Source organism: Podarcis bocagei, assembly GCF_964188305.1.
Source record: "Podarcis bocagei genome assembly, chromosome: 12".
Lineage (NCBI taxonomy): Eukaryota > Metazoa > Chordata > Lepidosauria > Squamata > Lacertidae > Podarcis > Podarcis bocagei.
In genome coordinates this window covers 17,496,722-17,510,336 of record NC_138137.1, presented here as the reverse complement: position 1 = coordinate 17,510,336, position 13,615 = coordinate 17,496,722, and the positions used below count along the sequence as shown (strand labels likewise).

Here is a 13,615-nt window from a genome sequence, read left to right as displayed (position 1 = left end):
TAGCACAAAAGGCTTCTGGACTTTGGTATCATGACAGTACTTATAAGAGGATGTTGTTAGTGGCACTAAAAGAATGGTGGCAGTATATCGCGATATAAGGGATTGTTATTTCTGATGTACCACCTGATCAGTGGCTTGGATTTGCACTAGCTAACCAGCAAAAGTTGTTCTTGCCTAGAGCCGTCTTTCCCATTGGTCTTAGTGGTTCGTTGCGCCAGGGCACCAGCCTCTCAGGGACGCCCTAGCGAGTGGGGGAGCTGTGCGGCTTTGCTGGCAGCCTCTCCTTTCCCTGCATGCCCGCGAGCTGTGCCCCGCCAACTATATGGCTGGCGGGTGTGCAGGTTCCCTCCCAAGCCTCTGCATCTGCTAAAGACGGCCCTGCTCCCGGTCATTGTCCTCTTTCTTCCTGGCGAAAGGCAGTGCTCAGCCTTCCCGGGCGCCCCAATGCCGGAGAGATGTCCACCAGCACATTTTCCTGCTTGATCATCGCCACCATGCCAGGGATCGGGGCGGTGGGGGAGGCAGAGGACATTTTCCACCGCCCCTCCCTTGTTTTGGAGTTGCCGGGGGTGGGTGCCAGAAGGATCTTTGTACCACGGCACCAGATATGCTTAAGACAGCCCTTTCTTGCCTGCCGTTGATGAGCTGTGTCCTTAATTTACACAATCGAATTGGGTTTCCACTCTCTTCTCCTGCGCATGTATATACACACACACACTTTCCCCCTCTTGCTTTCCATGGGGACTTCGGAAATTAATTGCTGCAGCCACCTCTGACAGTCAAATATTTCTTATGGCTACAGGCCATAAATCGATCATCTGCATACGATATGATATGGAACTGGTGTTTGTGTGTATTTGCATGTGTATATCTTTGTTTCCTTCTTTTTCTGCAAAAAGAGGGGTCCTTTGTGTCTGTGCAAGGGAAGAGGGTAATAGGAAGAACACCAGAATTAGCTGGATCTGTCTACCATTAGCTCCACCTGTTGTGACCCCTGGCTCTTCCTGCTGTTAGCCAACCTGCCCTCTGACCCCACCAGTGCCAAAGGGCAGCAGCTGCCACTGGCAGTAAGGTTATCTGTCAGTGATGCTTTTTGATAGGTGATTATGAGAGGTAGGAGAAGAAACTGTCCTCTCTCTCTCTCTCTCTCTCTCTCTCTCTCTCTCTCTCTGTGTGTGTGTGTGTGTGTGTAAAAAAAATCAACAAACAAATTTATCTTGGCCTTAGGGCACAATGTATGAAGAGTGCCTCCAGATTACTCTCATTTCCCATCTTTCTGAATCATTTTGATAACTAATGCAGGAGAGCTGAGTCTGAGCAACACATATTCCAAGACAATTGCAAGCTCTCAATTCTGAAGATGGTTTGTATTCTCAGGCTACGTTGAACGTCCAAGAAAATTACAGTCTCCTTTAGATAAAGGATATTGCATGGTATTGCCTCAAACCCTGGAAATCATTTGTTTGAAAGAAGAATAAGCAACAGGGTTATCGTTCGTGGTGAAAGGATCTTCACTCAGAAGATGACCGAAAAGTTCATAATAATCAAATCAGAACAGGACACAGTGTTTTTTAAAAAATATTGTTTGTAGAGATGACATTCCAAAGAAGAGAGCATTCATTCTGTATTTCTGGGTTGCTTTTCAAAAACTGCTGCCAAGGAGATCAATACTATCCAACAACCACACATAGGAATTAATATAATTGTAAATAAGACAAACCATTAATTAAAGTAACAAGAGCTGCAGAAAATAATCTATCAGGGACTAACTTCGAAAAGCAGAATGGAATAATGGCGTGATAATCACCTGTTTTGGAAATGAAATGAGGGTTTGTGAAAATGGATAGCATATGGAGGACCCACTACTCTGAACCCTCATTCTTGTGAGGATCAATCTGTCATCCACACAGGGTTTTTTTCCAGCCAGAACCCACCACAACTCAGTTCTGGCACCTCTCAGGTGGGTGCCCTTGCCATTATCAGAGAACGGGGGGGGGGGCATTCATGGTCAGTTCTGGTACCTCTTTTTCTAGAAAAATATCACTGTGTCCACATAATACAGTCCCTGAAGCAGCAGTTATTTAGCAGACCTCAGACTTGGAGGGAACGGGGTTCACACAGAGAGCTTTGCATCAAACAGTTAATGTGCTCTTATCTTGGCAGGAAATGGGTAACATTCACCTTAATAAGCCTGGTGACACTTGCAAAATGGTGTGCCGTGAGCCATTCAGACTTCAGAGGCTTAACATATTGCAGACATTGCCCCCCTGCCAGCCAGCCAGCTTTTCCCTCCCCCCAAGCGATCTACCTCAGTGTCTTGTGTCGAGAATAGCATGTCTGCCTGTAAATCACAGGTGCTGCAATAGGTTGTAGTAGTGATGCTGTTCTGAACATCAGTCAGTCCCTTGGTGTTTGACGTTATTGTAATGGAGTTGGCAGAAAGGTGAATGCCTACCACATGCGTGACTTTCATGTCTTCAAAGAGCCTTTAGCCAGCCAGGAATATTATGTTCTCAGTCTCTTGAGGAAAATAAACAAGCCCATGTCACTCACCTCTGGATCTCATCTGTGGGTTTCTTCTTCTTCTGTTGGCAAAGCAGATTTGTGTATTAATTGAGGCTCTTAACTCTAACAAGATGCAGAGCTCTGTGGTATCTTTGAAGAACCGTAGGGTGGTCTGCGTGGCCATTCCCCCTCTCTTTTTTGTATAGAACTGATGTCTAACGGATGAGCGCAGGTGGAGGAATTCATTCTAGCGTAGCAAGTTTTGTAGATGGGTAAGAAATTTTCCCTCTTTCCTGCCATAGGCTTATTATGTGTGCTCTGCCTAACACAATCAGTTATTCCTCTTGTTCATCATCCCATAGCTATCACCTCTCTCTCCCTATCTTTATGCAATGTAACACCTTGTGCACATTCTTTTATAATAATAATAATTTATTATTTATACCCCACCCACCTGGTTGGGTTTCCCCAGCCATTCAGGGCAGCTTCCAACAGGATATTAAAAACACAATAAAACACCAAACATTTAAAACTTCCCTAAACAGGGCTGTTTTCAGATGTTTTCTAAGAGTAAAGGTAAAGGTAAAGGGATCCCTGACCATTAGGTCCAGTCATGGACAACTCTGGGGTTGCGGTGCTCATCTCGCTTTATTGGCTGAGGGAGCCGGGTCATGTGGCAGCGCACGGAAACGCCGTTTACCTTCCTGCCAGAGCGGTACTTTTTATCTACTTGCACTTTGACGTGCTTTCGAACTGTTAGGTTGGCAGGAACAGGGACAGAGCAATGGGAGTTCACCCCGTTGTGGGGATTCGAATCGTCAGCCTTCTGATCGGCAAGCCCTAGGCACTGTGGATTAAGGTAGTTCTTTATTTCCTTGACATCTGATGGGAGGGTGTTCCACAGGGCGAGCGCCACTACCAAGAAGGCCCTCTGCCTGGTTCCCTGTAGCTTCATGTTTCGCAGTGAGGGAACTGCCAAAGGCCCTCGGAGCTGGATCTCAGTGTCCAGGCTGAACGATGTGGGTGGAGACGCTCCTTCAGGTATACTGGGCCAAGGCTGTTATAGACTGTGGTCAGATCCTGTGCAGCATACAGGGCGTTGCACTTATCCAGAGTTTGAAAAGCAGGGAAAGCTATCTATTCAAGAATTAATGTGAACAGTCTAACTGCATGTATACATGTCTTTACATGAGTCCCGCATGTGCTCTGTGTATTTTAATAATTTGTAACAATGTGGGATCCTTCAAGAAACCGGAAAATGCCATTCATGAGGATACATTCTTGCACCTGGAAAAATATACTAATTGCCTTGCTAAGTTGTACCACTGAGTTTTTATATGAAAAGAAAGAGGGGCATTTGTGGAGAATAGTATTGAATGAGATTGTTTTACGTAGGCTATTCTAAAGGTTAGGTAAGGAGCATTTGGTTTCCTCTGGTGTTTACACACCTATGCTTATTTCTTTGTAAAGAGTAGGAAGCCAAATATGGCATGTATTAGGAGCTGACATATAATTCAGGAACTGGGATATAATAGGCTTGCAGTGGCGTCAACGTTTTATGTATTTTTGTTGTAAACAGCTTTGATGTATTTTATGAAATAGCAGTGTATAAATAAATAAATGTGTTGGAGGGGGTTATTGAGTTGTTTGTTTTTGTTTTGATTATGTATTTTGTGTTTCTTATATTGTGATTTTAGCTTGTGAACCTCCCTGAGACCTGTGGGAATAGGGTGGTATACAAATTCAATTTAACAACAACAACAATAATTCCTGAAGCAACAGTAATGTTGCTCTCTCATTTTGCTTTCTGGCTTTAGTTGTGACGGTAACTCAGGTTGATTAAAAAGAAACCCTTCGATGAAAGATTTTGGCAGAAAAGCCAAGTGCTCCCCATATTGGTTAAAATAATAATAAACTGAATATTTGACAATTTGCTGCTCTTTAGTGGTGCTCCAAAATCTGGTGGGTTCCCTCTCTTACCCCTCACCCTGTCTCTAGTCATTTGTGTGAATCAGATGTGTTTTATGTGGTGCATTTTGTTTTGGGTCGTTAAATATGAAATTGAAGTAAACATTGTGATAGAACCTATGTGTGTTTGTAGGGTGCTGTGTTAACGCCAACAATGGACCACGCAATGTCCATGCAGCCAGCAAGTATGATGGGCCCCCTGACACAACAGATGAATCACCTTTCTTTGGGCACAACAGGAACGGTAAGCTTAAATAATATGCTTCAAATTCTCTCTCTCTTTTTTACTACTTTCTAGAATCTCAAGGTCGTTTTCCAGTTAATATGTTTATATTTAATACAGTGGTGCCCCGCAAGACGAATGCCTCGCAAGACGGAAAACGCGCTAGACGAAAGAGTTTTCCGTTTTGGAGGTGCTTTGCAAAACGAATTTCCTATGGGCTTGCTTCGCAAGACGACAATGTCTTGCGAGTTCCTGCTGGTTTTTCCCCTCCCCCCCTTTCTAAGCCGCTTATCAGCTGATCCGATCAGCAGATAAGCCGCTAAAAGCCGCTAATAGCGCTAATCCACTAATCCTTCAATGGGCTTGCTTCGCAAGACGAAAAAACCGCTAGACGAAGAGAATCACAGAACGGATTCTTTTCGTCTTGCGAGGCACCACTGTACTAGAACATTTCCATAGCTAAAAAACTTCTGTCTTTCTATAGCATTTTAAAAAATAAATTTCTAATTGCAGTATGACGTCAAATGAAGAGAACAAAGTAAAATTTCTACTTGATGTAACATTGGAGAGCAATTCATAGGAACGTCCATTTTAATAATAAAATTAAAAAACTAGCTGAACCCAATATGTTTCTTTTTTAGAAAAGAAAACATCTCCCCTCCCTATAATTTTCTTGGCTAAAATCATTTGCAGACACTGTTATTCCTCCCCCAGGCAAAAACACGCAGAAATCTTTATGATGCTTGGGAATTTTTCAGTATTTGGTTAATAATAATTCTTCTAATGTAGAAGTATCCAGCTGACAAGTAATGCAACCGTGTGGATTCCCTGAGTGAAAATTGTTCCTCCCCGTCTAGTTCTGCTGCTGTGACGCCACCTAGGGCTAAGCCATAGTTTAGTTTACATCCAAATCCAGATTCATGATTTGTCTCATCCCAGACAAACCACAGGTTGTGAACAGAGTATGTTTTTGGTTTACCACTCATGGTTTGGGGGAGTCAAACCATAAAATTGGGTTTGGACATAACACTAAACTAAACCTGGATAGTACCATAGCAAAAAAACCAAGAGAGGAACATTCCAGCTACTATATTTGCTTTGGGAATCCAAATTTTTACTTGTTCACGCTAAGTCATGCTTTGGGTTAGAGTTTTTCAGTCAAGAATTAGTAAGTATAATAACCAGAAATGACATTTCCAGTGTAACCAGTTAGAGAACTCCCTCTCACATTATCTTAGCTTATGTTACAATTTCATTCTTACTGTGAGGCCTAGGTTGTGTCATGAATTTAGAACACCATGTACCTCCATTCAAAATATGATACAGTCATGAAGTAAAAAGTATGTTATAGACACACACACACACCCACCACCCATAAATTGTTTAAGTAGGTCATAAAAAACAATAATCGGTAAGGCAACAGCAGAAAACAATAAACATCAGTGCTAAGACAATTTTCTGCCTTTATTTTGCCTCTTTCCAGCCTATAAGATTTGATTCAGAATATTTATGTTTACAGATGAAGATTTCTTTTAACTAAAAACAAAAATGTATTTTTTTCTTTATGTGATATGTGTGTGTGTGTGTCAGTCATAAACGTAGTGATTTTCTTGTCTTTTCGAGTCTTTCGTACATGCGTTGTCAATTCGTTCGTTAACAAGTTCCAGAGTTGTGAGTTCCAGATGAATGAATCTTTATTTGCATCAGCCATAGCAATAAAACAACAATATGATATTCAAAGAATAGAAATAAAAAGTCTATTATATAAAATACCTTTTAGGGTTTTGGTGAGTTCCGGATCACAAAGAAGTCTGCATCTTGCAATACATTGCAACCGTAAGCCATGCAGCAGTCATCCTAAACCATTTGTAGTAATGCATGTTATAAGGAGTTCTGAAGGCCACTTCAAAGAGTTCCATATTTATATGTCCATATATAGAAATCCGGACCAAAAGTTTTTTTTACATATTACACGCATATTTCAAAATGCAGTGCTTGTTGCATGCTGTATATTAACTTCTTTCTGGGATACGCTGCTGTGTAAATTTTAATGATGGCATTAAATTCTAACCCCAAATTCTTTATTGGAAGGTCTACTATTTAGAAGTATTAAAATCGTTTCAAGATGTGAAAGAAGCATTCCATTTGTTTAGATAGAAGTGGTAGTTTTAATTTCCTTTAAACGCTTCAAGTCAGGAAATACAGGCAACAGAAGTGGGTCTTGAGCATTTCCCCTACTTCTCGTTTCGCCTTCACACATTCAGTTTATTGACTTGAGGGATGCTGCAGTGGCTAGTAAGCTTTTATACAGGTATTACATTGGAGAGCTGAGAATTTATTAAGCGTACAGCAGGCATAGACAAACTTGGCCCTCCAGAAAATTTTGGGACTACAACTCCCATCATCCCTGACCACTGGTCCTGTTAGCTAGGGATGATGGGAGTTGTAGTCCCAAAACATATGGAGGGCCGAGTTTGCCTATACCTGGCATAGAGGTTGCAGGGTGTGTGTTTTTAATTGCCAACTTGTACAATAGTTTTGATTATCGGCTAATATGGTTTCGCCAGTAACTTGAACACAAAAGTGAAGGACAGGAAATGTGTGATGAAAGGAGCCACTCCCCTGTAGTAGTAATAATCATCATCATCATCATCATAATTTATTTATACCCCGCCCATTTGGCTGGGTTTCCCCAGCCACTCTGTGCAGCTTCCAACGAAAGATTAAAATACATTAAAACATCAGTCGTTAAAAACTTCCCTAAACAGGGCTGCCTTCAGATGTCTTCTAAACATCAGATAGTTGTTAATTTCTTTGACATCTGCTGGGAGGGCGTTCCACAGGGCGGGCGCCACTACCCTGTGGGTTAAATAGCAGCTTCAGGAGAGGGTGTTTGGTCAAACCCCACAAGTACCTATTAGATTCTTCCCTTTGCCGCCCGCTGCTATTCATTCATTCATTCCTTCCTTCATTTTCATTCTAGTTTGGTCCACCAACCCTGTGCAGATAAAAGCTTAATTAACATTTGACAACATGCTCTGTAAGAGTCGCTCTTAACTACAGCAGTGCAGAGTATTTCGCAGGAGTATATCTCCAGCAGTATTCTACAGAATTGTAGAGTTGGAAGGGATCCCAGTGGTCACTTAGCCCAACATCCTTGCAAGGCAGGATCTTTTTGCCCAGCATGCGGCTCATACCCACACCCCACGATTAAGAGTATCATGCTCTACCAACTATTTGTGCTACTGCTGAAATGATGTTTCTCTCCTCTCTATCTCACATCAACCTAGGCCTAACAGGAACTGAAAGGTAGATTCACCACCAAATTTTGCCTAAAGAAAAATACTCATGTGAATTTTGTGAATCCCAACATGGGTGAATTTCTGTGAACGTTCAGGGAAGTGAAAATGGAACTTTGATTACATTTCTCAGGGGCAGGGGTTGCGCATCTCTATAGCTGTGCAGGGCAAGTCAATGGTTGAGGCACCAGTGTCATGGTTGAGGTGGAACTTAGAGTTGACAGAAGAGAATTTGTTGTATCCTTAGCCAGTTCTAAGGTAGTGCTGTCCAGACCTGTGAGTCGCTTTGCCTGTGCATTCGATTGAGTCTTCACAAAGTGCTCTAAGTGTCACATAGTACAATTACTTTTAACAAATTCTGTCCACTATAAATCACTACTTTTCAATTAACCTACAGTGAAAGATAACTCACATGCTTACGACAGTTACGTAATTGACATCATGAAAATGACTTAACCCAGTGGTACTCAAACATTTTTCTCCAGGCAACACTTTCAAAATAAAAATTCGTTTGCGCCACACCCAATTTTTAATTGGTAAGAAATACACTGAAAAACAAAAAGAAATAACTCCTAGCAATGCTTGATTTTGAAGAGATATCTGCCCATATTCTACAAATAAATACTTTTATACTATACTAATCTACGCTACGATACACTATACTATACTACACTACACTACACTACACTACACGACACCATACCATACCATACCATACCATACCATACCATACCATACCATACTGAAATGTTTAAATATTTCTTTGATTGTCCTTTCATAACTTCTAACTTAACCCATCAACCTCTAAAAGCCTCCTAAACTCACTTTTGTTGTATATACTTTGCCATTTTGAACATTGCATTTAGAGGGGATGGTGTTGGTCACAGATGTTATACTAAATAAATAAATAGCTGCGTTCTGTAGCCATCTTGAACTTTGTTCTTGCCGTTGTTCACTGACATCTGAAATTTGCATTAGCTGAGCACAGAACCACATACAGTTAAGTCCTAAAGCTGTCTTCTACCATTTATAGCAATGAAAGGTTCTATAAATACGTTAGATTGAGACACTCATGTTGCTGCAGTTGCACTCCTCTGTATACCAAAGGAGACCTTTTGAGAATCTGATTTTCACCTTAAACTCGGGGTTCTTCCCTTCCACGCCAATGAGCCTAGAGCTGAGTCTGCAGCTTAGACTGAGAGCTGCTACCAATAAAAAAGCAGCATGGAATAATTCCAAACATCTTAAAATAACCAAATATCGCAGGGAATTTTATGGGGCCTCCCCTTTTTAACCACGGACTTCAGGAATAATGTTTTGAGATTTCGACCTACAGGGAGAACCTTCTAAGCAAAAATGCATTCTCTATTAATACATCTGCAAGAAGCTCACTGACCCTTTCCCTGTGATTATTTTCTCAGCAGGCTGTAGTCTTTATCAATAGTTTGGGATTAATTACTTTGAGCCAGTTTCTATATAATTCAGAAAAGCCCTACTCTGTTTTGCAGAGCAGAGTCTTTTCGGGGCACTGCAATCCATATGACTCCAGCCAGATGAGGAAAAGAATGTGACTGTAATTATCTCAACAGGATCACATTTTATGGCAGATACAAAGCACGAACAATAAATTTCCACTGTGCTCACACTTCTAATGTTGTCCTTTAAAAATCTGCAAGAGGGTGCTATAAAGGACCATTGGCTACCTTTCAACAAGCTGTTTTCAACAAACAAGCCAGAAAGTAATGAACTATTCTGCGTCATTAGTATCTGCTGCATTCTGTCCCAGATTAATTTAAAAGCTTGCAATATGCAAACTACTTTTATCAAAAGGCATTCATACATTCACTTCCTTTGACAAACCATTTTGTTAATCAGCATAGCATATGTTTCAGCCAAAACTGCCCTCCTCAGGGTTTCCTTGCTAGCAATTTGGCTGGGAGTGTACTAACAAACATGGGGTAGGCTAATGATACAATACAGACTTGTGTTTATCCAAAATGCAGACTTGCAAAGTGTTTTCACGGCCTAATTAATTCTAAAAGACAAATTTCACCTGTGCCACAAAATCTGAGTGCGAGGTTTGCTGTCAGATGTACAAGCTAATACTCGAGTAGGAAAGGTTCACCTCTAGGAACGAAAGCAGGGGGTTGACTCCCCCATCATGTACTGCCTGCTCTAGAATCAGGTCACGTTGCTGTGTTGAATGATGGAGTGTCAACTCCGGTGCAGAGTGTCTCATCACTGGAACTAATGAAAGGAAGGGGAAGTTTTGTAAATCCACATAATAGTTTCTTTCCAAAGAAATCCCAGATAGCTGGAGGTTTCTTATGGCGCGACGTGGTCCTTTCTTCTTCTTGAGATTGCTGCTGTACTAGGGAAAGTGGTTGTAGGAAGCATATTATAGTTGCTAGGTAACTACCTAGCAGACCTTACCCATCAGTGACTAAAATCACAAAAGACACACAAATAAAGATTGACAGCACATTCTCAGCTCCCACAGTTTTGCTCTGTTAGTTCTAAGTCTTGGGATAAGACCCGGGAGTCATTTTGCAACCACAAATGCTGGACTGGAAGAGGCATGAGAATCATGGAGTCCAGTTCTCAAAACGTGGAACTATTGCAGTCCCCTTTTGTGGCCAGCTTTGATGCCTTGCAGGAGGTTGAGTAGGGAAGAAGTGGAATGAGAAGACCTGCCTTCTTGATTAAGCATTGTCTAATATATCTCATTAATTTCTGCATGAAAGAGAAGCTTGTGAAGGATATTGGCATTGTCACAAAGGGGGGACACCAACCCCCAATTTCTGCGCAAGATTCCAGGAGATTCCAGGCGCTCACTCAAGGTAGTTTTTCTCATGGAGAATCAAGACATGGCAGAGACTGTAGCGACTTAAAGATATCTGGTTTATTCACATATACCAGGCACGTCCAACAGGTAGATCATGATCTACTGGTAGATCACTGGACGTCTGTGGTAGATCACCCCCCCCAAAGAAGCTCACAACTTTGGCTCCCCTAAAAAAAGGTCAACATGTTTGCCCTGAACCCCCAGAAAACAGGACATTCCTTCTTAAAAAGAAGCTCAACAACTTTGACCTGAACCTCCCAAAAGGGAGTAGATCACTGCCAGTTTTTAACTCTGTGAGTAGATCATAATCTCTTGGGAGCTGGCCTCCCCTGACATATACAACCTGAGTGTAGGTGGAAGGAGTTGCAGTTCTTACACCATTGCCATCTCCAGAGTGTCTCTCCCTACTTCTCTCGTTGCATCAGCCAGCTTGAGTCTAAGGCAGCCAGCCATTCCTCTCCAGATAGCAGCCAAGAGGGTCCTGACTGCATGGCCTTCCCTTCTTCTTCCAAACACATCTCTGCTCCAAGCAGATCCTCCCTCCAAGCAGAGCCTCTTAACCCATGCCTAATTTTTAGAGGCACCTTTTCCCTGTGAGCATAGCCTGTCCCCTCTCCAGCACCTTAGGAACCTTTGTCTGCCCATGCCCAGGGATTCCTCTTTGTTGTGGGTCATCAACACATTTTGTCACCCCAGGGGATGCACTGACGTGGAAAGGAAGCTTAGCCTGCATTTTCCACTGGCCTGAAATCCTCCATTCAATAATCCAAATATTAGCTGAATACTGCCATTTATTTAGCTGAATATTAGCTGAATGCTACCATTTACCAGGGATGCAGGTGGTGCTGTGGGTTAAACCACAGAGCCTAGGACTTGCCGATCAGAAGGTCGGTGGTTTGAATCCCCGCTGCGGGGTGAGCTCCCATTGCTCGATCCCAGCTCCTGCCAACCCAGCAGTTCGAAAGCACGTCAAAGTGCAAGTAGATAAATAGGTACTGCTCTGGCAGGAAGGTAAACGGCGTTTCCATGGGCTGCTCGGTTTGCCAGAAGCGGCCTAGTCATGCTGGCCACATGACCTGGAAGCTGTACGCCGGCTCCCTCGGCCAATAAAGCGAGATGAGCACCGCAACCCCAGAGTCGGTCACGACTGGACCTAATGGTCAGGGGTCCCTTTACCTTTTTACCATTTATTAATTTCTGCTTATTCACTAATAGACTCGGGCACCCCAATCTGTAACAGTATTATGGTATTATCTCCCAGTTTACACCTGCTCCTTTTAATTGTGGTATTTATATTTTCTGTATAAAAATGAACATCAGCACTTTTGTTAAACTTATGCCTTGCCTAGCTAGACTCGTGTGTATCATTCACCCTAAACAATAAAATGCATTCTTGGGAGTGGGGTGGAAAGAGAGGGAGAGAAGCATTAGTCTATGTTTAATAATAAAAGGATTCCGAAATTGCTCCATCATCAGGCTGTCACTCATAATGTGTCTTAAACCACCATTGATCTGACATCACTTTTGTGGTTTAATAAAAGTTGTGATTGGCAGCTTGAATGGGGGATACAATATAAAACCTGCTTTGAAAAATAAAACCAAATAGCCTGATCACAGTTCCCAGAATCAGTTACTTAGCTTCTTTTACTTCAGCAATAGCATTTCTGAGGCATCAAGAGCAATATTCTGGCATCTCAGCAGAAGCATTTATTTGCTGTATAATATTTCCCCTTTTGTAAAGTTTATACCTGAAGGAAGCTTTAATGTCAACACGCTGTCACTTCTACTTCCAATGAGTATTGAAGATAACGCGCCCGCCCCCCCAACATCCTACCATAGTACTGGGAGATATGCAGTCCTGCTGATTATTATCCCCTTTTGAGAAACTGCCACAATAGCCTCCTTTCAATAAGGGAAAAGAGTCCAATAGATTCAAAGCTTAAGACATGTATTTGCAATAATAATATAACTCTACAAGTCCCAAAACTAACAACAGGTCTCTGAAACAGCTCTTGAGTTGGTCTGGATGTGGTGTGTCTTTATAGTCCAATAAAAAAGGAAAATTGAGCTAATATATAAATTTATGTAGTCATATCCCCCCCCCCTCAAGTGAGATTTATGATGAGTTAGAATCACTTCATAGCTGCTGAGTGCTGAATTTGGGCAAGGTGGGGCAACTCAGGTGAAAACTCCAGTTCGCCCATAAAGATCTCACCATTTGTTTTAAGCAGAACTTTGAAATGAAAATTATTCAAGGCAGAACATCCTTCTAAGTTAACAGCTGAATTTTGTTGGAAACATGAATCTTCAGAAATTACATCTCTTCTCCCTGTACATTTTTTAAAAAGAGCATTAGAGCTGGTGGTTGGCACAAATAGCGGTTTTTTTGGGGGGGGGGTCCATGTCGAACTGTATGAATAGTGGAATACTTTGAAATCCTACCGTTCTATGAAAAAGCCAATTTGCAACACTGCTGTCCTTCATAGGTATTTTTCTACTAAGGACTTTAGCTCAGATTCTTCACAGTCCGTGGACTCAAGCATTTCCAAAGGTTCTTTCACACATTTAAACCTGTGGCAGAGAGTAAAATGGCTTGCGCGACTGCTTTTTGCCAAATGTTTCAACTGGCAGCGGGGGGAAAGAAATGTACATCTCCCCTGTGTGGAGAGGTGCACAAAAATCTTCTTCAGAGACAAGATAGCATGTGGCAAAAAAAAAAAAAAAAAGGAAGCAAGAGTCACTTGAACATCTGCTTTTTAAATTTTATTTTTGGCC

At 41.9% G+C, this 13,615-nt stretch overlaps 1 protein-coding gene across 9 annotated transcripts in view; it reads left to right on the top strand.

The window, feature by feature from the left end:
- The window catches only part of RBMS3 (RNA binding motif single stranded interacting protein 3), a gene marked incomplete at its 3' end in the record, with an annotated part of 773,357 nt that overhangs the window by 735,561 nt on the left and 24,181 nt on the right, over positions 1–13,615 (top strand). For 8 of the 9 annotated variants that reach the window (XM_081164680.1, XM_081164679.1, XM_081164684.1 and 5 more), the window contains one exon: positions 4,607–4,717. In XM_081164680.1, coding sequence (XP_081020806.1) covers positions 4,607–4,717 — 111 coding nt within the window. Of the gene's footprint in view, positions 1–4,606; positions 4,718–9,503; positions 9,582–13,615 lie in introns of those variants that run through there. The other variant, XM_081164682.1, reaches the window with a different exon arrangement.